Source organism: Spermophilus citellus (assembly GCF_964194105.1).
Source record: "Spermophilus citellus genome assembly, chromosome: 10".
Taxonomy (NCBI): domain Eukaryota; kingdom Metazoa; phylum Chordata; class Mammalia; order Rodentia; family Sciuridae; genus Spermophilus; species Spermophilus citellus.
In genome coordinates, this window is record NC_138197.1 from 26,762,145 (window position 1) to 26,784,445 (window position 22,301).

General features: G+C 43.9%; 1 protein-coding gene across 1 annotated transcript in view; it reads right to left on the bottom strand.

Moving 5' to 3' along the window:
- Nucleotides 1–22,301, bottom strand: part of CACNA2D4 (calcium voltage-gated channel auxiliary subunit alpha2delta 4) — a gene marked incomplete at its 5' end in the record, with an annotated part of 108,020 nt that overhangs the window by 55,865 nt on the left and 29,854 nt on the right. The window contains 7 exons of the mRNA XM_081310768.1: nucleotides 5,544–5,637; nucleotides 7,135–7,232; nucleotides 7,308–7,353; nucleotides 9,282–9,349; nucleotides 10,410–10,471; nucleotides 19,723–19,794; nucleotides 20,281–20,367. Of these exons, the coding sequence (XP_081166894.1) occupies nucleotides 5,544–5,637; nucleotides 7,135–7,232; nucleotides 7,308–7,353; nucleotides 9,282–9,349; nucleotides 10,410–10,471; nucleotides 19,723–19,794; nucleotides 20,281–20,367 (527 nt within the window). The remainder of the gene's footprint in view (nucleotides 1–5,543; nucleotides 5,638–7,134; nucleotides 7,233–7,307; nucleotides 7,354–9,281; nucleotides 9,350–10,409; nucleotides 10,472–19,722; nucleotides 19,795–20,280; nucleotides 20,368–22,301) is intronic.

Consider the following 22,301-nt stretch of genomic DNA (forward strand, 5'->3'; position numbering starts at 1 on the left):
ATCAGATAGAGCACTGATCTCCAGGACATATAAGGAACTCAAAAACCTTAACACCAAAAAAACAAACAACCCAATCAATAAATGACTAAGGAGCTGAACAGATACTCTCAGAAGAAGATATACAATCGATCAACAAATATATGAAAAAATGTTCAACATCTCTAGGAATTAGAGAAATGCAAATCAAACAACTCTAAGATTTCATCTTATGCCAGTAAAAATGGCAGTTATCAAGAATACAACAACAATAAGTGTTGGCGAGGATGTTGGGGAAAAGGCACACTGATACGTTGCTGATGGGACTACAAATTGGTGCAACCAATCTGGAAAGCAGTATGGAGAAAACTTGAAATGGAACCACCATTTGACCCAGCTATCCCACGCCTCAGTCTATACCCAAAGGACTTAAAATCAGCATACTATAGTAATGCAGCCACATCAATGTTCATAGCAGCTCAATTCACAATAGCTAAACTGTGGAAGCAACCTAGATGCCCTTCAATAGATGAATAGATAATGAAACTGTTGTGTATATATATACAATGGAATGTGTATATATACACAATCTAATATTATTTTTTTTTAAAGAGAGAGTGAGAGAGGAGAGAGAGTGAGAGAGAGGGAGAATTTTTAATATTTATTTTTTAGTTCTCGGCGGACACAACATCTTTGTTGGTATGTGGTGCTGAGGATCGAACCCGGGCTGCACGCATGCCAGGCGAGCGCGCTACCGCTTGAGCCACATCCCCAGCCCACAATCTAATATTATTCAGCATTAAAAGAGGATAAAATTATGGCATTTGCAGGTAAATGGTTGGAGTTGGAGAATATCATGCTAAGAGAAGTAAGCCAATCCTCCAAAACCAAAGACCCAATGTTCTCTATGATAAGTGGATGCTGATCCATAATGGGGGCTGGGGCATGGGAAAAATGGAGGAACTTTGATTGAGCAAAGGGAAGGGAGGGGAAGGGAGGAGGTATAGGGGCAGGAAAGATGGTAGAATGAGATGGATATTATTCCCCTAGGTATATGTATGACAGCACATATGGTGCGACGCTACATCAAGTACAACCAGAGAAAAAACACTTGTGCTGCAATTGTGTACGATGAATGAAAATGCATTCTGCTGTCATGTATAACTAATTAAAATTAATTAATTAATTTAAAATTTGCATATCTTTTTCTTTTGCTGAAAATTTTCTAATGACAGCAATATAATAAAATTTGTCATACCTCCTATTTTTAATAACAATGCCAATACAATTTCTAACACTGTAATTACTTAACATAGTTTAAGATTTCATTTATTTAGTGTTTAGAGTTCTAATGCCCCTTGAAAGACTTTCCCTGTGTCGTTATTTCATGAGCTTGATACATAATTAGGTTTAGTAGTTTTATTTGATTTTGATTTTTTAGATTATTTTTAAAAATACTTTTCATTGTTGACAGACTTTTATTTTATTTATTTACATGTGGTGCTGAGAATTGAACCTAGTGCCTCACACACACCAGGTGAGCACTCTACCGCTGAGGCACAGCCTCAACCCCTAGATTAATTTTTAAATTTAAACGTTTCATAATTATATAAAGCTTTGCAGGGTTCCAAAGTCCAGATTAAAAATAAGACATATGCAGAGAAAATGTAATATATATATCTGTCCCCATGTTCTTTCATTCTTCCTAGAGTAACATCTTGTTTTTTTTGTTTTTTTTTTTTTTGTACCAGGGATTAAACCCAGGGGCACTTAACCATTGATCACATTTCCAGCCCTTTTTCATATTTTATTAGAGATAGGCTCTCACTGAGTTGCTTAAGGCCTCACTAAGTTGCTGAGGCTGGCTCTCACTGAGTTGCTTAAGGCCTCACTAAGTTGCTGAGGCTGGCTTTGAACTTACGATCCTCCTGCCCCAGCCTCCTGAGTTGCTGGGATTACAGGCATGCACCACTGCCCCTGACTTTTTACTTGGTTTTTCATTTCATTAAAAAATATGTCTGTGAAGAGTAGAGTGGTGGTTACCAAAGCCAGGGAGAGTTGTGGGGAAAGATGGGGAGAGGTTGGTCAATGGGTATGAACTTGTAGTTAAGAGCACAAAGTTTTGGTGTACAATGGAGCAGTGGAGTGGCTACAGAAAACAGCAATGTGCTGTCCATTTCAAAAGTTAGAAGAAATGATTTTGAATGTTTTAACCATAAGGCAAGGATAAGTATTTGAAGCAATGGATATTCAAACATTATGCAATGTATGTGTTTCAAAACATCACATGGTATTCCATAAATCTACAGTTTTTCTGTGTCAGTTAAAAATTAATTTATCTGTGTGTGGTGGTGCGTACCTGTAATCCCAGTGATGTGGGAGACTGAGCAAAAGAATCACAAGTTCAAGGCCAGCCTCAGCAACTTTGTGAAGCGCTAAGCAAATTAGCAAGCCCCTGTCTCAGAATCAAAAATAAATAGGTCTGAGGATGTGGCTCAGTGGTAAAATGCCTCAGGGTTCAATCCCTAGTACAAAAAAATTAAATTTAAAAGTTTGAAAAAACAAGTAAAACACAAACAAAAAATGAATATGTATATACCTACATGTCTATGTATACCTGTGTAGGTAATTTTGAAAATATATTTTTATTTTTTCTTTAGATAAATGGTGAGGGGGATTAAGCACACCTTTTTTCTATCGCTAGAAATAATACCATACAGCATATAGACAAATGTATCATTTCTTATAGTTGCATAGTAAGTATTCCATTGTATGGATCTACCATAGTTTATTTAACTAGTGTTAAATAAACTGGTGTGCATTTAGGTTGTTTCCAATCTCTTATTGCTATAAGTGGTACTTATGTGTACAACTTCTCATCTCTTTCAGTGTATTTTTGAGATAACTTCCTGTGTCTTTGGGATTGCTAGGTTATAAGCTAAATGTATACATAATTTTGCTAATTATCTCACACACAGTACATGCTGACAATCTTAGATGGTTATCTATTTAATGGATGAGAAGTACCACCTTGGTACAGGTTGAGTATTGTTCATTTATGTAAGGAATAAGTGCATTTTTTCTCTATGAACCGTTCGTATGTCTTGACCACTTTTCCTATGCAATAGTTGGTCTTTCACTTCTCTATTTTTGAAGTTCTTTATTTATCATGAATATACAACATAACCAACACGTTATCTGTTTCATAATTGTAAACATTTTCCAGTTTGTCATTTCTCTTTTTACCTTGCTTATGTTTTTATTTTTGCCATACAAACATTTTTATGTTGTTAAATTTATTAGTCATTCCTTTATTGCTTCTGAATTTTGAGTCATTGTTGGGAAAGATTTCCCCACTCCTAGGTTTTAGAGCAACTAGTTCATGTTTTCTTTTAGTACTTATATAGTTTCATTTTTTTTATTTTTTACATTTAAATCTCTGAGTCACTTGGACTTCATCCAGGTGTATGGTACAAGAAAAGAACACAATTTTATCATTCTCCATATGGCTTTCAAACCAGTTATGAAAAAACCCCATCTTCCCCTCACTGATTTGACGTGATGCTTTGTCATAGACTAAATTTCCACATGCATGCAGACGAAATTTCTGAATTTTCTATTCTGTCCCCTGGGTCTGCCTGACGTTTTGCATGCCAGTACCACACTTCATACACCGTAGAGGCTTTGTAATATGTCTTAGTACCTTGGCAGGGTTGTTCTGGCTTCATTGCTTTTTTATTTTCCAGAGATTTTTGCCTATTCTTGCCCATTCTTCTAAATGAAATTTATAATCCATTTATCTGGATGCAGAAAAATATTGATGGCATTTCCATTGGGATTGCATTAAGTTTATAAATTAACTTGGGAGGATTAACATCTTTCTAATGTTGTGTCCTCCTATTCAAAAACACCGTATGTCTTTCCATGTGTTCAAGTCTACTTTTGTGTCTTTCAGGAGTGTTTCATAATTTTCTTTATATAGGTTTTTGGACAGTTCTTATAGTATATGCCTTATATATTCTTATACTCTTATAAATTTATTACATTTTATTTCTTGCTCTTTTAAATAGATTTGTCTTTGCACGTTATGTCTTCTTTCATTTTTGAATGTTGATATTATAACCTGCTACTTTACTAAATTCTTTTGTTGGCCACGGTAGTTTTCCTGTTAACCCTTTTGGAGTTTCCAAGTGTATGATCTTGTTATCTTTATTGATTTTGCAGTGCTGGGGACGGAACCCAGGGACCCATGCATACTAAGTAAGCACTCTACCACTGAGCTACATCTCCAGCCCTAATCGTATCATCTTTAAATAGAGATGATTCTACCTCTTCCTTTCTAGCCCTCATTGCCTCTAAGTGCTTTCTCTTGTCTGATGGCACCTTCTGACCTTGTGGCTCGGGGTGGGGGAAGGCCTCCTTTCTCTTGTTCTCGTCTTCAGTGGGAGAGCCTCAAGCCCTATTAACATTCTGACTTTAATCGTAGGCCCGCTTTGTTTTTATCAAGTATTTTTTGAAACCATGAATGGATACTATTACTTGTTCAAATCCCTTTCCTGCATCTACAGAGGCTGTTGTATCATCTTTCTCCTTAGCTTTATATTATTTCATATTCATTTCCCAGGTCATCTTTCCTAACGCACAACCTGGCGAAGAACATTTGCTCCTCAATGTTTCTCAATGTTAAAAAATATCTGTGATTCATCTCTGAACTTGAAAAGAGGAAGATCATGCTCCTCCTCTCCAAACGTCGGGGTCCAGCCTTTTGCAGAAGGGCCTGGTGGCTGGATTCCCGCTGGGTTGTTTATGAGGTATAATACCCTGGGTAAGCTGCTCAGTATGACCATGCCTGTGAAATGAGAGTAATGATAGCAGCTATATCACAGGCTTGCTGTGAGGAGCAAATGGATTCATAAACAGGAAGTTCTTAGTGCTTGGGCTACTGAATTCTTTTTCTTTATTTATTTCAGGTTTAATTTTGTATAGAACTTATATCTACAGGATTCAAAATTATACCCAAAAAGTTATAGAGTGAAAAGTGCTCTTTCCAACCATGTTTTACTTACTTATTTGTAATCAGACACCGAAGGATCTAGGAAACACTGAGGTCAAGTTCATGGATGCTGTGACCTTACTTACTGGAAACAAAGCTCTGACCCATTTGAGCTGCTCTTACCAGGGCACTTTAGCTAATGAGGTCTGATGGCTAGACCCCAACCCAGAGAGAGGGGTTCTTGGAATGGGGGCTGTCCTGGGGTAGGGATACCAACCTGTGCCTCAAGGGACCTGAACTCAGGAGCAGGCAGCAGCGTGGGCTGTGCGTGGAAGCTGTGCCGAGCCCCTGCCTTGCTGAGGCTGTGCGAAGGTCGTTCTCACCCCACACCCCTCCCCACGTGTCCCTGTCTTCGTCATCGTTCATGTTCATCTTGGGCCAGAGGGTGTGGGTGCTCCTGAGCTGCCAGCCAGGTGGTAGGAGGGGCCCTGACTCAGCCAAGGGAAAGATGGGGGCCTGCAATAGGCCTGGCTGCTTTTCCTCCTGGGAACCGTCAGCCTCTCCTGTTACCTACTCAGAGATGTTGAGAGCCAACGCTGTCCAGTAGGCTTCCATGGGGGCTGTCACCACCGCGTCAAACAGCACCTCTCGCACCAGCTCTTCATCACCTGGGGGCAAAGCCAAAGGAAACCAAGCCACTTGAGGCCCCCTGATTACGACCTCAGCTCACATGCCCTTCTAAAGTTCAGGGAGCAAGATGCACCTCGTGAACATGCATCTGGGATGCATAAAACCACCACATGAGTTTGAGGAAGTGAAATCACCTCTTTCAGCTTCTAGTCTTCAACTCCAAAACAGATGTTAGCAGAACAGAATAATGTCGAAGGTTCTTTCTAATATGGACATTCTATGAAGTTAGGAGACTCTCTCAATGACATCAGGTTGGGATCTGCCCCCTGCCCCCTCCCATCCCCCATCCTCCATCTGCTCCTTGACTGGCAGGACACCTTGGCTTTTATCAGTTTGTGAACTTGACCTTGCCAAGCTCTTTCCTGTCTAAGCACCTCTGTATATTCTGTTCCCTTGGTCTGACTCTGCATGGGCTGCTCTTTCTTTTCCTCTCTTTTAAAATGTTATTTTTATTGACATGAAATTCACATAGTGCAAAACTAACCAATTGATAGTGAGTGATCCAGTGGTGTTCAGTACGTCCACAATGTTGTACAAGCACCATCTCTATCTAGTTTCATATATTTTTGTTACCCCCAAAGGAGCTTCTACTAAGATACTCAGGGGCTCTTTTTCATCCTTAGCCTAAGTGACACTGCCTGACAAGGTGGTCTGCCTTGCCTGTCCATTCAAACAGGCCCTGTTTCTCTCCATGCAATACCCTATTCAAGGTGCTTATCATGATTCTAACAACTTACATCTACTTGTATATGCCTAGTAGATTAATGTCTGGTTTTGCCACTAGATTAAGCTCTGTGACAGCAGTGGCCTTGCCTGGGTTGTCTCTGTAACTTTAAGGCCTCCCTCGGAGCCTGACACAAGGTGCAGGCTCCATTCAGATTTCTTTGATGGAATGAGTGAATGAGCAAATGAGGAACCTGGTGGGCTGGCTTGAGAGGCAGATGGGGAGGACACCTAGGTAGCAGGTGACCAGGCAAGAGGACGGAGGAGCCTGCTGAAAGTGTGGCCCAGTGAGCTCTCCAGCTGCCTTTGTGCAGGAGAACTTCAGGTTGGTCCTCAGACTTAGAGGCTTAGAAAACACCTGCGAGCCACGGGCTTTATGCACCAACTGGCCAAAGGTTCTCCTCTACAGAGCTGAGGACTTCACTTGCTGGGGCACACTGTTAGGTGGCAGTGGGGACAGATCTGTCAGGTTGGGGGTGCCCTTAACAATGTTCAATTGATAGAGGCTTAAAAGGATCCCAGCCCATGACATGGGGATATCCTGACGTCACCACAGTCCCCAGAGCTTGGCCCTATAGTTAAGATGGTTGTGCCCCTTTCTTTGGGAGTCTCCCTAAGCCCTCCATGTGCTCAGGGATAGGGCCGAGTGGCAGCCTCCTTTCCCCCTTCATTCCCTCCCTTCCCTTCAGCCCTGAGCTGTGGGATCCCAGAGGCCTAGCTGACCTCCATGGGCATGGGCAGGCCCTACTCACACTCCAGGTCTGGATCCTCCCCCGTCAGGAAGCGGACCATGGCCTCCAGCTGGCTGAGCTTCCGGTGGTCTGGGTCAATATCTGTGATGCAGTAGATCCTGGAACCCCGGAGAGTCTGTGTTACCTCAATATAAAATCCTCCTCTTCCCTCCCATCCTCTGCTCCCTGCTTACCAGTCGTTGGCCACGGTCAGATCTGGGTGAAGCAGGTCGTGCAGGCCTGAAACCAGAGTGCACGTTCAGGACGATGCCCGCTGTATGGGCTGTGCACACAGAGTATGTGGAAGGGACTGGCCCATGTGCTTCTGAAGGCAGGACTGCGCTCTGGTCTTTCTCATTCTTAGCCCAGAGGAGGGGCTCACTCAGGGGAACAAGCTGGGTCTGCACAGGCATGCCTTTGCCCACGTGGGCCCAGCTCCCTGGAACGCTTTTTCTACCCATGGCCTCACGTCTGAATCCTACCTATTTTTCAAGGTTCAGGATGAATATCACGTCTTCGTGAGCCACCCGGCCAGCCAGAGGCCACCTTTTCCTTCTCTTTCAGCTTTCACATCACTCTTCCCTCTCCAGATGGAATCTTAGTTATTTTAGACAAGTCCTAATGCTTCCCCTAGACAGCAGCTCCTTGAGGAGGCCATGACTAGTCTCTCTTAGCATCTCCCTCTAAGGCGCTAATATTTTGAAACCAGTATTTGGTCTTCATTGGCTCCATTGGAACTGACCGAGCTCAGTGGCCAGCAGACAAGAGCCCAGAAGTGGGCCATGTCTGTCTTGTATGCTCCCAGGAGCCTCTTGCCTAGCTCAGCACCTGAGCTCAGTCCATGCTTTTGAATGAACAAATGAGCAAATGCCCTCCTGACACCTGCCAGTGCTTGGTCATAAATAGGTGCTCAATAAGGACTTTTTAAAAAATTTTATTTTAGGAAAGGAATATAGAAAGGCCAATAGGGCATGTGGGAGACCTTTGAAGGGGTACTGAATGGACACAGACCACAAACAGCTGCAAATATTTAGAGAGGGGAACTCCTTCACCCACAGAGGCCCAACTGACTCCAGGGCTCTAAGCCCCTGGACCAGAAGTGGGTGGGGGATGGCTCTCTCTGTCTCCTGGAGCAATCTAACCTGGGAGTATCTAGGTAGAGGAAGATGAGCATAGGGAAGAAGAAGGCACAGGGAAGGCTGGGGAGCTTGATGGCTGGGGGACTGTGGAAGACAGACAAGGAGGGCTTTCCAACATCGCAGAGCTCCAGGTAAGCACAGAGCAGAAACCTCACCTAGGCTGGGGCAGGGGCAGGGGCAGGGTAGCCCCCAGAAAAGTGTCATCTGAAGTAAACTTGGGGTAAAGAGTGGGGTCAGAAAGGAGAGCCTTCCAGGAGAAAGCGCAGCACACAGGAAGAACTAGGAGCTTGGTGCAGGGGGAGTGAGAATTCAGAGGTGGTTAGCAGGGATGCTGTCAGATTTGGTATTTCTAGAAAGATCCCTTGGGAAGAAGTTCAGAGAAAGAAAGAGGCAGGAAGACCAGTTAGAGGCTGCTGTGGTTGTCCAGGGGAGAGGGGACAATGACTGGGGTGGTGGCCGAATGATGAAGCGATGAATGCATTAAAGGGCTCAGCAGGAAGAAAGTACAGAATGTGGGTGCTAAACAGCATCATGGCCACTCCTTCCCAGGACTCCCTGAGACCCTGCCCCAGGATATAGGTTTTGTTCTCTCAAGGGGCCCAGGCAGCTGCAGGTCATGGGCAGGTTGGGTTCCTCCAGTCTCAGCCTCCCTGGTAGCCGGGGGCAGAGGTGAGCAGCACCACATCAGCTTGCTCCCACGTTCTTCCCAGCCTCCTCTGCCATCCCCCGCTCAGCCCTTCTGACAGGTAAAATGCATTCCCTGGGCGGCCTCCTCCTCCTCCTCTGGTCCAGCAAGGCCTCCCTGACCCGATCATGCACAGGTGGTAAGCCTGGCTTTGACCGTTTGACAGCTGACTGGCAGATCCTGTGTGTCCTGGGCATCAGGGACACACATGTCCTCCCTACCTGGTGGCACCACCCCTAGGGGCTGCTCTCAAGCAGGAGGATGGGGAGGTGGTCAAACAGGTTCCACCCTGGGAGAGTCCATTTTCCCCACTTTCCTGTCCGTTGGTCCTTGACCTGACCCACCTTCTTCCACAGACGTGTTCCCCAGGAGGACATATTCCCCGTGGCCCTGAGACAGCACCACTCCCAAGCTGCAGAGAGAAGAGAAGACACACAGAAGCATGTGCCCGACAATGTCCCACTGCACCCACTGGTTCTTAGCTCAGGTTAGGAGCTCTTCACCCCAACAAGGAGCATGCAAGTCAAACCCCCTTCTTCAGCCTTGGCCTCACAAGTTGTCCCCTCTGGAACTGAGACAGCACCACTACTTTTAAATTGGGCTTTCCTCCTGAGAAAGCCCTGGAAGCTCCAGACCAGGAGCCCCTCAGATCCCATTTTAAACAAGGCACATTCTGAACCTCACAGTCCCCTCCTCCCCCGGCCCAGAAATGTGGAAAGGTCTGTATGTCTCACTAGAAGACTCCTTTCCCACCTGGTGAGTCCTACCATGCCCACCTCTCCTGGTAGAAGTCAGATCTGAATCTTGGGAGCTTTAAAAGACGTAATGACTGGGATCCACCCCAGAAATTTTGATTACATTACAAGAGGCTTGAGCATTGGCCATTTTGCATAATTTCTTGGGTATTCTAAAATTCTGCAGTCAGGGCATGGTGACAGGAATTTATTGGGAAAGGAAGCAATTCAGAGATAAGGATCATTTGTTTACCAATTTGTCTAATGCTTGGAGTCAAATATTTGTACAGTGGGAGGGAACCTAGGAGATATTTCAAATAGATCCTTTCATCTTACAAGAAGTTACTGCTCTGATCTTCTAAGTACATCATGTCATTTCATCCTCACAACACTGCCAAGAAGCAGCTATTATTATTACCCTCATGTCACAGATGAGCAATCTAAGACACAGAGAGGTTAAATAAGATGATTAAGGTCACACAGCTTATAAGTGATAGAGTCGGGATTCAAACCAGGAATTTGAGTGCAGAACCAGCACACTTGGCTACAAGGGCAAAGCAGGTCTAGACCTTTCCCTGAATGCTGACCTGGGTCTTTTGCTATTACCACAAAACTGCCAACTCCATATGAGAAAACCCATCCCTCAGTTCCGGAAGTTCTACCCTGAGCTGTTGGTATTCATGTTCCACCCTGCCCACCCCACCCCCACCCCTGCTAATAAGGCGGGGGGTCCCTCACCTGAAAGGCGTGTCACTGATGTCTGTGAAGAAGTAGTCATGGGTCAGGAAAAGAACTCGCTTCTGAAAAGAGCAGAAAGGAGAAGGTGTTTGCTGGAGAGGAGAGTGGCCTCTGGGACCACGTAGCCCCTTGCCTGACACCCTTGGGGTTTGAGTCACCTCTGTACACGCCCCTCACTCCCCATACTGCTTCCCTGACAACCACCACACGCCCCGTCATGTTGACATCCACCAGCAGAATCATCTCAGGGTCCAGCAGTTTGCGGCCTCTTGGGGAGGGGGGTGCCTGGCTTTAAGGACCAAGGTGTGGAACTGGACCTACCCCGTCCATCACAGCTGCCTGTGGCTATGGAGCGCTTGAAATGTGCAACTGTCAAGCGGAATACTCCAATTTTAGTTAACCTTAATTAACACAGGTTTAAATTTAGAAGTCCAGTCTGGCTATTGGCTGCCATATTGGGCAATGCAGACAGATGGTGACTCTGGGGTTCCTACGGGATCAGAGAGGAGCTGGCTGTCCACGCAGAAAACTTCTGGAGCTCATAAATAGACAGTCTGCTGATGACCCTCCTTCTCTCTCCATATAACCATGGAAGAAAGAAGGGGGACACCCACCCCTCCCCACTGTGCCTCCGGTCCCAGGCCACATCATCCTCTTTCCAACTTCTCTTTCCTGCTAAGCTGCTGTGTTCTAGGTTGCAGTTTAATTTGTACCATTAGGTCGTGTGCATACAGTGGCCAAGGGCACGGGCTGGGCTGAGACAAATCTGGATTTGAGCCCAGCTTGGCCAAGCTGTGTGTTCCTGGGAAAATCACTTCATTGCTCAAAGCATCAGTGTTCTCATTTATAAATCATGACTCATGTTCATATCTCTTGCGTGAGGTTGCTGTGAAGTTGCCTGCTGGGCTCTGGAGCTCTGTGGATTGTCCTGCCCATGGACAGAGGTTCATGTCATTGGGAAAGCTGCATTCTGCAGATGGCTCAGGATCTGTTCTATTCCTTTCACTCCTGACTTTTCTTCTTTCACTTTGGAAATTGGAGTGAGATGTTGGAAGGAATGTAGAGGAAGACGGACACCAAAAAAAAAAAAAAAAAAAAAAAAAAAAAAAGGTTTGCTTTGGTAGGAAACTGGCTTTATACCAAACCAGAGGAGTGGGTTCTCTAACCCTGGACTCACTGACCAGAGAGTCCCTCTGCCTCCTCTGTATCAGAGTGCTCCTCCCTTAGGGTCCCTTCAACAGAGCAGTCATAGGGATGTCCTGGGAGATGTCCTGGGGAATCAGGAACCAGCGCAGGTGATGATGGGCTCAGGAGCTCTGTGCTCTGAGGTGGGCTGACTTGAGCGTTGGAATTGGAGATCACTTTTAAAAATTTTCCTTCTTTTTTTGCGGGGAGAGTGGGGTGGGTAGCGGGGATTGAACTCAGGAGCACTCAACCACTGAGCCACATCCCCAGCCCTATTTTATATTTTATTTAGCCACAGGGTCTCACTGAGTTGCTTAGCACCTTGCAGTTGATGAAGATGGCTTTGAACTCATGATCCTCCTACCTCAGCCTCCCGAGCTGCGGGGATTACAGGAGTGTGCCACACCACACCTGGCATCCTTCTTTTTCATTTAAAAAAAATTTAGCCATTATGGAGGGTATGAAATAGAATCTCTAAGTTTTAATTAGCATTTCTCTGATGGCTTATAATGTTAAGCATCCTTTTAAGTGATTATTGGTCATGTGTATATCTTCCTTTTTGATGTGTCTACTCAATTACTTTGACAATTTTTTTTTTTTACTGCATTGTGAGTCTCCTTGTTATTGCTTGGTAGGAATTATTTACATATTGTGGATACAATCTATGCTTGTTTTTGAATTTCTTATGGTTGTCTTTTTTTAATATTTGTTTTTTAGTTGTAGGTGGACACAATAACCTTTATTTTATTTTTATGTGGTGCCGAGGATGGAATCCAGTGTCTCACGTGTGCTAGGAGAGTTCTGTACCACTGAGCTACAACCCCAGGCCCCTTATGATTGTCTTTTGATGAGCAGAACTTTTTGTTTTGATGAAGTGCAGTTTATCAAATTTGATTTTCTAGTATTTTTGCCTAAGAAATCTGCATACTATCATGTTGAGAAGACCATTTTTAAAAAACATTTTCTTGTTAAAAGCTTTATAGTCTTAGCTTTGACATTGAGGACTAGACTTCATCTTAAATTAATTTTTGTGTGAGGTCTGAGATATAGCTTAGTAAACAGACCTCACACAAAAATTATCCCATTTATTCAGTTGTAGTAGCAACATTTGTTGAAAAGACATTCCTTTCTCTATTGATTTGCCAAAGTGTTTTTATTGAAAATTAATTTACAGTATGTGTGTGGCACTATTTCTGGATTCTCCATTGATCCATTCATCCATTCTTTTGTCAATACTACCCTGTTTGGCAACTGTAGCATCAGAAATTTATAGTAATTTCTGAAGCTAGGTTGTATGAATCATTCAAATTTGTTGTTTTATCTCAAGATAGTTTGGCTATTCTAGGTCTTTTGCATTTTATCACATCAATTTTAGAATCATCTTGTCTATTTATAGAAGTCTGGTAAAATTTTGATTGGGATTATGTTGAATCTGTAGGCCAATTTGGGAAAAACAAACATCTCTCTTAACAATTTTGATCTTACAACTCATAAATAAGGTTATAGTTTTCTATTTATCTAATTTTTATTTGATATTCTTTCAGCAATGTTTGGTAGTTTTCAGTGTAGAGATAGGACATTATAAACTTTTTTTTACATTTATCCCAAAGTATTTTATACTATTTGATGCTACTAGAACTTAAAAATAATTTAATTTTCCAATTATTTACTGCTAACTATAAAAATAAAATAGATTTTTATAATGTTGGCCTTGTGCCCTGTAAACATCCTAAAGTTATCTACCAGTTGTGGAAGTCATTTTGTAGATTATTGAGATTATCTAGGTACACAATAATCTTGTCTGTTAATGAGGATAATTTTACTTTTTTTTCTATAGTGTTTGCATTTATTTTGTTTTCTTGCTCATTTCACAGGCTTGGAACTATGGTACAATGTTGAATGAAAGAGGCAAGCAGATATCCTTGCTGGGCTCTCAGTTTTAGGGAGAAGGTATTCAGCATTTCATCATTAAAGTTAGCTTTAGGTTTTTCATAGGTGCTTTTTTATCAGATTGAGGAAATTTCTTTTTGTTCCCAACTGAATTTTGTTAAGTGCTCTTTTGTTATCTATTGAGATGATCATATGACTTTTCTCCTTTATTCCGTCAATGTGATGAACGACATTGCTTGATTAGTTTTTTCTATGTCAGATTAAACTTACTTTGTTGGGGTGACCACACTATATACATTTCCATGTGTATTATTCCATTATTTGCTTTTAATAGTCAATTGGCTTTTTGAGAAATTAAGAGAATAAATAACAGATAGCCTTATATTAAGCTACGTTATTTGCCCTTTCCAGTGTGGTTCATTCTCTTCTGTAGGTCTCGGTTTACATTTGGTTTCATTTTTCTTCAGCCTGAGGAATATCCTTAGGGATTTCTTGTAGTACAGGTCTCATGGCGATGAAGCCTCTGTTTCCTTTATCTGAAAAGGTCTTTATTTCACCTGATTTTTGGAGGTTCTATTCTCTACATATAGAAATCTGGATTGGCAGAATATTCTCCCCTTCCAGCACTTTAAAGGTGTATTTCATTGTTTCTGAATGAGAAGTTGACATCATCATTATTATTTCCTTCTATAAGATGCATCTTTTTTTTTTCCTTCTAGTTTCTTTGAAAATTGTCTCTTAGCTTTGATTTTCCATAGCTGGACTATGATGTGCCCAGATATGGTTTTCTTTTTCTTTTTCCCCTGCATAGGGCTTGTGGATACTATTGGATCCATAGGTTGATATTTTCATTAAATTAAGGACATTTTTGGGTATTTGTTTTTCAAGTTCTGTTTTCTGCTCCATCTGTCTCTTTTCCTTCTGGGACAACAGAAACATATATCACTCGTTACTGTCCCATGGCCACTAAGTGTCTTCCCTCGTTTCCTTTCTTCTTTTCTTTCAATTTCCCTCCTGTTCTTCAAACTGAGGAATTTCAATTAATCCATATCCAAGTTGACTGTCCGTTCCCTCCCACTCTGCTGGTAAACCCATTTAGTGAAATTTCATTTTGATGATGGTATTTTGTGATTTTAAAACTTCCATCTGGAAGCACAAGCCACAAAAGCAAACATAAACTAGTGTACTACATCAAACTAAAAGGCTTCTGCACATCCAAGGAAACCATCAACAAATGAAGAGGTAACCCACGGATTAGAGAGAGCGTCTGCAAGCCAGATATTTGATAAGGGGGAAATATGTAAAGAATTCACACAATTCAATAACAAAAGGCCAAATAACCCAATTTAAAAATAGGCCAAGGACCTGAACAGATATTTATCAAAAGAAGACATGAAAATGCCAATACGCATAGGAAAAGATGCTCACCATCACTAATCATCAGGGAAATGCAAATGAAAATCACAGAACTGTCATCTCACACTGATTGGGTTGAATTTTGTGGGGTGGGTACTGAGGATTGAATTCAGGGGCACTTGACCACTGAGCCACATCCCTGCCCCTATTTTTTATTTTATTTAGAGACAGGGTCTCACTGAGTTGCTTAGTGCCTCGCCATTGCTGAGGCTGGCTTTGAACTCTCGATCCTCCTGCCTCAGCCCCCCAAAGCTTCTGGGATTACAGGTATGTGTCACTGTGCCTGGCTGGGATGGCCTTTTATCAAAGAAGACAAGAAATGACAAGTGTTGGTGAGGATGTGGGAAAAAAAGAACCTTTGAGCACTGTTGGTAGGAATATACACTGGCGTAGTCACTGTGGAAAACAGCATTGAGGTTCCTAAAAGAAAAAAAAATAGAACTACCATATGACCTTGCAAACCCTCTGCTGGATATATGTGCAAAAGAAACTAGCACCTTGCAAAATTATCTGAAAACTCGTTTTCACTGCTCTATTATTTACCACAGCCAACATATGCAAACAACCAAAGTGCCTGTTGATGGATGAATGGATAAAGAAATTGTGAGAATGTGTATTCTTACATATACAATGGAATATTATTCAGCCTTTAAAAAGGTTATTCTGCCATTTGCAATGACACGGAACAAACTAGAGGGTATTATGCTGAGTGAAATAAGCTGGACACAGAAAGACAAATAAAATGTTGCATGATCTCAATGGAATCATGTGGAATCCTATAACAAACAGTCAGATACACAGAAACAGAGTAAAAGAGTGGTTACTAGAAGCTGAGGGATGGGTGGGTAGAAAATAAGGAGATGTAGGTCAAAAGCTACAAAGTGGCGCATGCCTGAAATCCCAGTAGCTTGGGAGGCTGAAGTAGGAGGACCGCAAGTTCAAAGCCAGCCTCAGCAATTTAGTGAGGCCCTAAACAACTCAGTGAGACCCTCTCTCTAAATAAAATACAAAAAAGGGCTGGGAATGTGGCTCAGAAGTTAAGTGCCCTTGAGTTCAATCTCTGGTACAAAAAAAAAAAAAAAGCCACAAAGTAGAAGTTTGGAAGGATGAATAAGTCTAGAGATCTATAGTTAATATTATACTTATTATGGTTTGGATGTGCGGTATCCCCCAAAAGATCATGTATGAGATGATCATGTATGAGATGATCATGTATGAGATGATTGGGTCATGAGAAATGTTAATCCCGATGGGATTAACTGAGCGGTAACTGAAGGTGGGTAGGGTGTGGCGGGAGGAGGTGGGTCATTGGAGGCGTGGCTTTGGGGTGTACCTTTTGTATCTGGCCAGTGGAGGTCTCTGCTCTCTGATCATTATGTGAGCTGCTTCCCTCTGCCACACTCTTTTTCCATGATGATCTGCCTCACCTGGAGCCCCCAAGGGGTGGAGCTGGCTATCTCTAGAGTGAGAACTCTGAAACCGTGAGCCTCCAGATAAACTTTTCCTCCTCTACTATTATCCTGGTCCAATCTTTTAGTCACAGCAGTGACAAAGCTGACTAAAACAGTACCCCAGTGATTATCCAGGAGGGTAGAGTTTCCTTAGGAAAAGCTGATAAAAAGGAAAGGTAGCTATATATGAGATGATGGGCACAGTCATCATGCTTGACTGTAGTAATCTCTTTGCTACGCATGTATATTGAGGCGTTATTTGTACATCTTAAATATACAAACAACAGGTCTAATGTTAAAAGAAAAAGTTTCCATTTGGTTTTTGTAGAGAATTTATACTGTGTCAAATAGCTGAGCTGGAACTACATTTCTCCAAACTGAATTCCCTGCATGGCTCAAAGTTTGGGGTTGGCCAAAGTGAAGTCTGCATGAGACTTGGGGACAGAGGCCAAGTGGCAGCTGTTACACACACTGATGGCAGGTACAGTCCACCAGCACTGTGCAGTTTGCTCTGATCTAAAAGTGCCTGCTGCTGCCTTGTTATGTGTGTGTACACACGTGGGCACCCAGGTCAACAGGGTCACGAATTTGGAAGAACCCAAGAGCTAGCAAAGAACATTATGCCTGCCTCTCTCCTTCCCTCATTGCTAATTGTTTGTTCCAAATGATCGACACTGTGCAATGACTAAAAGGCTCCTAGGTTATGTGCACTAGGTTAGATGTGCTTGGATACTTTTGCTTTTCTGGATTATTCTTTTAAACATGTGTCTAAGGATACCTGGCCAGGATGCTGCTGATAGATCAAAGGTATGACACCTGTTATTGGTCTACATTTTGGAGAAAAAGGCATACAGGCTGAAGCTGGACCCCTGACAAGTTTGATATCCTGGATCTTGGCCCAGGCTGTGCTTTTAATATTTTTGGAATTAGCTGGACATATTTCAAATTCCATTTTTGACTATGTCCTTTAGACAGCACGTATCTCTCCAGTTTGCCCTAGCCCCAGCACCCCAGCCCTGAAACCTCTGTGCTTCTCTCATTCACATTTCTTAACCTGATCTATTTGGCCCTGCAGGTTTTTAAGTTTGCAAGTCCTGCTCTCCATCACGCTGTGGTTTCTACTACTGTTCTTGGGGATGCCACTGTGGCTGCACATCTGCAGATGGGGAAAGGTCTGAATTGATCTGTGGGATGTAAGGATGTTTATAAAGTCTGAAGGAGAAAACAGCAGAGCCAGTGACCACGTGCCAGGACGTGGCTCGAGCCATAATAGATTTTCCCCCAATGCTTTAAGAAAGCTTTCCTTGGCTGAGACCTGGACCTGAAGATTGTTTCTATGGAGGAACAAGCTTGTAAATTGAGACACACCACGGAGCTGGGAGAGAGGGCTGGGATTGACTAGCAGCAAGAAAATAATGACACTGTCTGCTGACTGTTAGAGAAGACGTGGGGGAGACAAAGCAGTTGGTGGTGAACACAATGTAGCAATACCCGGGAAAAGTGGCATCATAATAGATCAGAGTAGTCAAAGGCTGGCTGCCACTGTGCTGGCCGCATACCAGCAAAATGTCCCCCACACAGTGTAGGTGCAGGAGCTTCCGGGGGTGAAGTGAAGAGAGAAAATGTTAAAGAGAACTGAGAGAGATCTGATGGGGCAGAAGGAGACGGGACAGTGAATTGTCTTGCTTCAGCATTGCGAATTCACCCTGGACTCTCACACAGCAGGTGAGTGCTCTTCCATTGAGTCACAGCCCAGGCCCTAGGACAGTGGATTTTAAAGATGAAATAGAAATGCTAATTCCAAAGAGGCTATGGGGAAACCTTTAAGGCTGGAGAGTTGAGAACTCAGGCCAGTCCTTCAGAAAGGCCCTCTGCAGCAGTGGTTTGGGAGTGGGTTCTAGAATTTTCAATTTATCATGTAGGTGACCCCAGGCAAGTTTTTGGCCTCCTAGGATTGTATTAAATGAGCGCTCAGTCCAGTTCCTAATAAATGTGGTTCACCATTAGTAGTCACAGTAGTAGAGTAGCAAGACACACACGTCTACATGCTATGAAATATCCATCATCATCTTTGTCATTGCAGTCATCCTACTTTATGTCAAAGTATCCATATGTCATGAAGATGGTTAAATTGCAAATATGTAGCCTGGATGGTTTATTAGTAGCAGTGAACACATTTCAAAGGGATGGAGCAGTGGTTTCAGGAGAAGTTGGGCTGCTGGGTCTGGTTAGGCCTCTGCCTTGGTGTCTTGGAGAAGTGTTTGGCAGCTCTACACCCATTGCAAACATCGATGTAGGCTGGGTATAGCATAGCCAGACTCAAGTCTCTCTTTAAGTTGCCTTGGGCCATGTGCATATTGAAAGTTTCATTATTGGTGAGATACTCTGGCAGGCCTGAGCTAAGTGAGAGCCCGGGTGCATGGAGGGGGAGTCTGGGCTAAGGATGAGGGTGCATGAAAGAAACCTCAACGTCTTGGGGGACAGCTCTCACAGGTAGCCTGATATCAGGGATACTGCCTTGTCTGCTGGAAGGAGGCCCTTCTCAGCTCAGAGCTTGTAAAAATCCAGACAGATGTCACAGAAATCAAATATTCCCAGTGAAAATCAGCGCATGACCTAAAAGGGACACTTGAATTGCTTGCCCTTCCCAATGCTTTCTTGTTTGGCCTCCACGGAGGTCTGCGTTTGTGGAAGAACTTGGGTCTAATTGTTGCAGACAGATGCTGTGTTCTCTCAGCTGAGGCAGATGGGCAGCAGGAGGAGGAGGTGGGGGTGGCTGTGTGGGAGGAGGTGACATTTGTAAATATGTCAAGGGACAATGAGAATTCAGTGGATGCTTCGGAACCTTCTATGTGAGAAAATGAAGTGGTCTTTTCTAGATGATGTGCAGTCTGTAAAAATGGTAATGGTACCAATGAAGGTATCGGTCCTTGATTCTCCGTGGTGAGAGTTGGTGGAAATCAGCTACAAGAAGTAGCGAGGATTTTCAACCTCTTCCCACAAAATGTGTTGTAGCAGATCTGCTGACAATTTGCAAAATGGACTGTCACATTTCCCTTTCTGTCATAAACAACCAAGGGGCCCAATAGCAGGCAGCCTGCGGAGGAAGAAGAGCTGTGACTAGGGCTAACCCACCCCACCCGGCAGCTTCTGAAGAGCCAAGCGTGGGTGCGAGCAGCAGTGCAGGCCTTGGCCAGGCGAGTGCCCCTGGGGCTGCGGGCCTTGGATGGGCCCCTGAGCAAGTACTCCAGGCTGCAGAGAGCATCCACTTCCTAAGATCTAATTAAGCTAAGTCCAAGGCAAACCTCAGTGAAATGCCAAGAAGCCACCCTCCTCGCCCATCCTGGCTCCGTCTCCAGCTCCTTACTTACCCCTTTGTCCAGCGGAGCCTTCACGTCCATGGTGAAAGAACCTGTCTCCCTATTGATCATGGCCGTTCTCAGCTTGGAGAGGAAAGACAGTGGCATGAGTTCCTTGGCACACAGTGGGGTGATCGGACAACAGGGCATCCCCTGGGACACTGGCTTCTTCCAGGTGTCCTCTGAGCAGAATACCAGGGGGGGAAGACAGACCCGATTCTGGGAGTCCTTAAGCTTGTCACTCTGAGTGGGCACCAAGGCAATGCTCTGAAGCCAATGGAGGCACTGGGGGACACCGGTGTCATGCTGCTGAGACATAATTCCCTCTGGGATGAGACCAAAACAAACTCAGTCGCTGATAGATATGCTTTTGCTCCACCTCCCTAATCCGTGTTACTCAGGAAGACAGTGTTACGTTTTCATAGTTGTTCAAGGAAGTGCCCCTTATGGGAATTGCCTCCGGCTTGGACTTGGAAAGGCTCTGGGGCCCAACTGCTCTGTGTGCAGGGAACAGTGACTCCCAAACTCATAGCCTCTCACAAGCTTCTCCTGCCCAGTGTCCCCACTCACGATTTCAGCCTTGTCTTCCCACTCCACTTCAGACAGATCCACGCTATTGTAGTTGGGTTTGGGTTTCAATTTCTTCCCCTCTCTGTACTGGAGTGGGCCGGTCAGGAAAGAAAGCACGAGGTTAGCTCAACAAATCAAAGAATCTCAGCGATTTCTTAAGTTTTACTTCTACCTCTACCCAGGGTAGAGCTTCCCCTGCCGACATTTGCCACAGATGGGCTCATGGCCTCTGGGTGAATATGTCCCAGGATGAGGCCTTCCCTACTTTGTGAGCCGGCTTGGACAGCTCTAATTGTTAGAAAGTTCTTCCTCCTGAGGAGCTGAAATCTGTCTCTCTGCAACTTTTACCCACTGATCTCAGTTCTCTCCCTGGAGCCACACAGATGTGTTCCTCCTGGCAGCCCTTGAGATCTCACAGGCGCGCGTCACTCCCGAGATGTCTCCAAGCTGAACATTCCCAGTTGGCAGATGTGTTAGCTGCCTCTGAATAGGCTTTACTGTCAGTGTCACTCCCATAGTGAAACCCCAAGACAAAAGTCAGTATTCCACCTAGGCCAATGGGTGGGGGTGTGGTCTGAACTAGCACAAGGCTGCTCTGACCCCTGCCTAGGATTCTGCTGGGCTTCCCGACAGCAACGCCACCTTGGCAGCTCAGAGGGCGATTTCAGTAGGTCAAACCTTATTGGGCTTCCCTACGTGATACACTGTTAACTTACACCTTCACGGTCTTTTTTTAAAAAATATTTTATTAGTTGTTGTTGGACCTTTACTTATTTTTATGCAGGGCTGAGAATCTAACCCAGTGCCTCACACATGCTAGGCAAGTGCTCTACCTCTGAGCCACAACCCTGGCCCACGTGCTTTTCTTTTTTTTCTTTTTTTTGAAACCAGGGGCACTTAACTGAGCCCCACCCCCAGTCCCTTATTATTATTATTTTTTCTTTTGAGACAGGGTCTCACTAAATTGCTGAGGCTAGCCTTGAACTCTCCATCCTCCTGTTTCAGCCTCCTGAGTTGCTGCCACACCCAGCACCTTTATGGTCTTTCACAGAGCTTTCCTTGCATCCCTAATATATTTAATCTCATGACTTTCAGCCCTTTGTTTGAGAAGAATGCCTTCTGAGTACTGATTTTTCTCACTTACTGTATTAGCCAGACCTTCCAGATTTGATGGCATCTGCCTCCTGCATTTCCATCTTGTTGATAGGATTTCCAATGCTACAGAGATCTGCAGTGCTTAATAACGACCTCTCTCCAACTTGACATCGTGCCATTAATCAACACTCTGAGTGTCATTATTTTCTAGCATCGACACCTCTGTCTCCCTCTCTGTCAAGACAGATATTGTCAAGTTTTCTGCAATTAGGTCTGTAACGCTTCCCCGGTTGAGTTTAGTAATCCCATCAAATAAAGGAGAGAGGCTAGTTTGTCATCAGGGTAAATTAAAAAATAGAGTGTCTGCTTCAGTAGGATGAGGCCCCCAGCAGATGCTTGGCTGGCTGAAGTCCTTGTCATTATCTTGCTTCTGCCAAACTTTTTTTTTTTTTTAAATCATTCACTCAGCTTCTTCAGGAAATCATCATTCTTATTTCTTGTCTCTCTGGTAGGTCTGTGGTCTCACTGTCACAGTGTTGTCCCCCTTCCATTCTTCTCCTTTTCTCCTCACTCTGGCTTGCACAATGCTCCTGTTCTTGGCCTCCTTGATGTCCAAACTCATTGAACTGCACTGTCCCTACATCTCTTCCAAGGGATCTCTTTCTTTGGCAATAGTCCACTGCCATTTCCTAAATCCTGATGGTACCTGAAAGACTGCCTTCAGTCCCTTATTTTAAAACCATGATTCCACTTTCTTAGGGGCACTGATATAGAATGATTTCAGGTCAACAGAATGGCTTTTGACTTCCTTGACTGTGGGAGACCAACCTTGCACGTGACTGAGTCACACTCCCCGGCTGGGTGCTGAGGCGCTCAGTCACAGAAATGTGGCAGAGCTTTCCCCACCCTTCTTGGGTTCAAAGGTC